This window comes from Cricetulus griseus, chromosome 5 (genome assembly GCF_003668045.3).
Source record: "Cricetulus griseus strain 17A/GY chromosome 5, alternate assembly CriGri-PICRH-1.0, whole genome shotgun sequence".
Classification (NCBI taxonomy): Eukaryota; Metazoa; Chordata; class Mammalia; order Rodentia; family Cricetidae; genus Cricetulus; species Cricetulus griseus.
Genome location: NC_048598.1, coordinates 97,027,018 through 97,028,858, shown reverse-complemented (window position 1 = coordinate 97,028,858; position 1,841 = coordinate 97,027,018). Strand labels below are relative to the sequence as shown.

Here is a 1,841-nt window from a genome sequence, read left to right as displayed (position 1 = left end):
AGGACAGTAGCCTTGTCCCACTGCGGGCTTTCATCACTCATGACAACAGGGCAGGTCGCTTAGTCTACAAATGCTGACCGCTCACCAGGCCTTTACACATACTGTGATAATCAGTCATCCTTAGACTTGTGAGGCAGGCGTCATTGCTGAGCCCATTTTACAGATGGGGAAACTGAGACTCAAGGAAGCAAAACAGTGGAGTAGACTGCCAGCCTCCGTCTCAGGAGATCCCTGTTTAAAGTCTCCCCTCTCCCTTTCCACCTGGTGCCCCGGGGCAAGACAAGGAGTAAGCTATGATGGGGCGGGGCAAAAGGAGTAGTGGCTATGCTTGCAGGGGGTGTGTGACTATGATGGAATAGGGCGGGACAATGCTGCAGATGGGCGTGGCTATGCTTGGCAGGGCGTGGCTATGCTGGGGCGGGGTAGACAGGGCGTGGCTATACCGCGGCGAGGAAGGCAGGGGCGTAGTTATTCTGGGGCGGGGCAGGCCAGGGCGTGGCTATTCTGGGGGCGCTTCCCGGGCGTTGGATTCCTCAGCGCAGTGCGGAGAAGTGGGAACCATCCAGATTCAAACACTCTTTATTGGACACTACCCCACCCCCCGCGTTCCCTTCCTAGTGTCCGCCCTTTCCCGCATCAGTTGGCGTCAGGAGGGCTCGGGGGTCGCTTCTGACGGCTCCACGTTCTCAGCCACCCCCAGGGACGTGGTGCTGCTGCAGCGACGGCAAGGGACTGTACGGGCTAGCAGCTCGAGCCGGCGGGAGCGCAGCCGAGCCTGGATGGCCCAGACGGGCGGGCGGTGTCCGGGCAGGGGTGGGTCGTCGCCGCCCACGCTGCTGTCCGTGGAGCCGTCGTGCGTGCTGGCCACGGACTGCTTGCACAGGGGGCACGAGCGCCGAGTGGCGCGCGAGAACCAGGGGTCGATGCAGCGGCAGTGGTACGCATGCGCGCACGGCAGGATCTTGAGCAGCTCCCCCTCTTCATAGTCGTCCAGGCAGATGGCGCACAGGTCGCTGAGGCGCGTGAACGTGCGCACCTGCGCCTTCTGACACGTCTGAGTTTTCACCGCAGTGCCCCGGCTCCCCCAACCTCGGACCCACGGCCACAGCTGCTTTAGCACGAACAGCGTGGACGCGGCCAGGGCCAGGGCTCGGGCGAGCGCCCAGGACGCAGCCACGACGGGGTGGCACTCGGGGTCCGGACACTGCCCCCCGTGGGGCAGCAACAGGCGTGCTGGCCTGTCGCAGCGAACAGTCACCTCCAGGTCGTCGTACACACGCAGCTGCCCTGGGCCCTCAGAGCCCGCCGAGGCTGTGGTGGCTCCAGCCCTCTGCAGGCGCCTCCCGATGCGCTCCCACGAGCAGCCCAGGGGCCGGACGAGCACGAATTGGTCTAGTGAGCTGTTGTCGGACCCAGGGCCCTCGATGGCGAGGCACATGTCGGCCGGCCTGGCCACCAGAAGGCAGCCGGGTGCGCTCTGAGGGTCCAAGGGGACCCCAAGCAGCGCCGGGAGCTCCGAGAAGTCCATGGAGCTCAGGTTAACCTGCACGTCCGCGGACGACGGGGACAGGACCAGCCAGAGGGCCACCAGGGCCACCGGGACTACTCGGGCCCACGCCGACCGCTCCATGGCCGCCCCTACCTCCAGCTGTCGCACGCCGCCAAGTCCCTCGAGGGACAGCACAGGAGCCCCTCGGGCATCTCCGGAGCCACCCGGGAGCCCGTGGCCGGGTGGGAGCGGCACCTGCTGTGGCCAGAGTCGGGGCCTCAAGCGGAAGTGGCTCCTGGGGACAGCCCGGCCAGCATGGTGTCCAGGAGACCAACTCTTGAGGATGACACCT

General features: G+C 65.7%; 1 protein-coding gene across 1 annotated transcript; it reads right to left on the bottom strand.

Moving 5' to 3' along the window:
* Positions 1–646: 646 nt before the first annotated feature.
* Znrf4 (zinc and ring finger 4) lies at positions 647–1,630 on the bottom strand. The gene has a single exon (XM_027416839.2). The coding sequence runs from the start codon at positions 1,628–1,630 to the stop codon at positions 647–649; it is 984 nt and encodes a 327-aa protein (XP_027272640.1).
* Positions 1,631–1,841: the final 211 nt, after the last annotated feature.

Coding starts and splice junctions, on each gene's coding strand:
- Znrf4 (XM_027416839.2), bottom strand. CDS start 1,630: ATGGAGCGGTCGGCGTGGGCCCGAGTAGTCCCGGTGGCCCTGGTGGCC.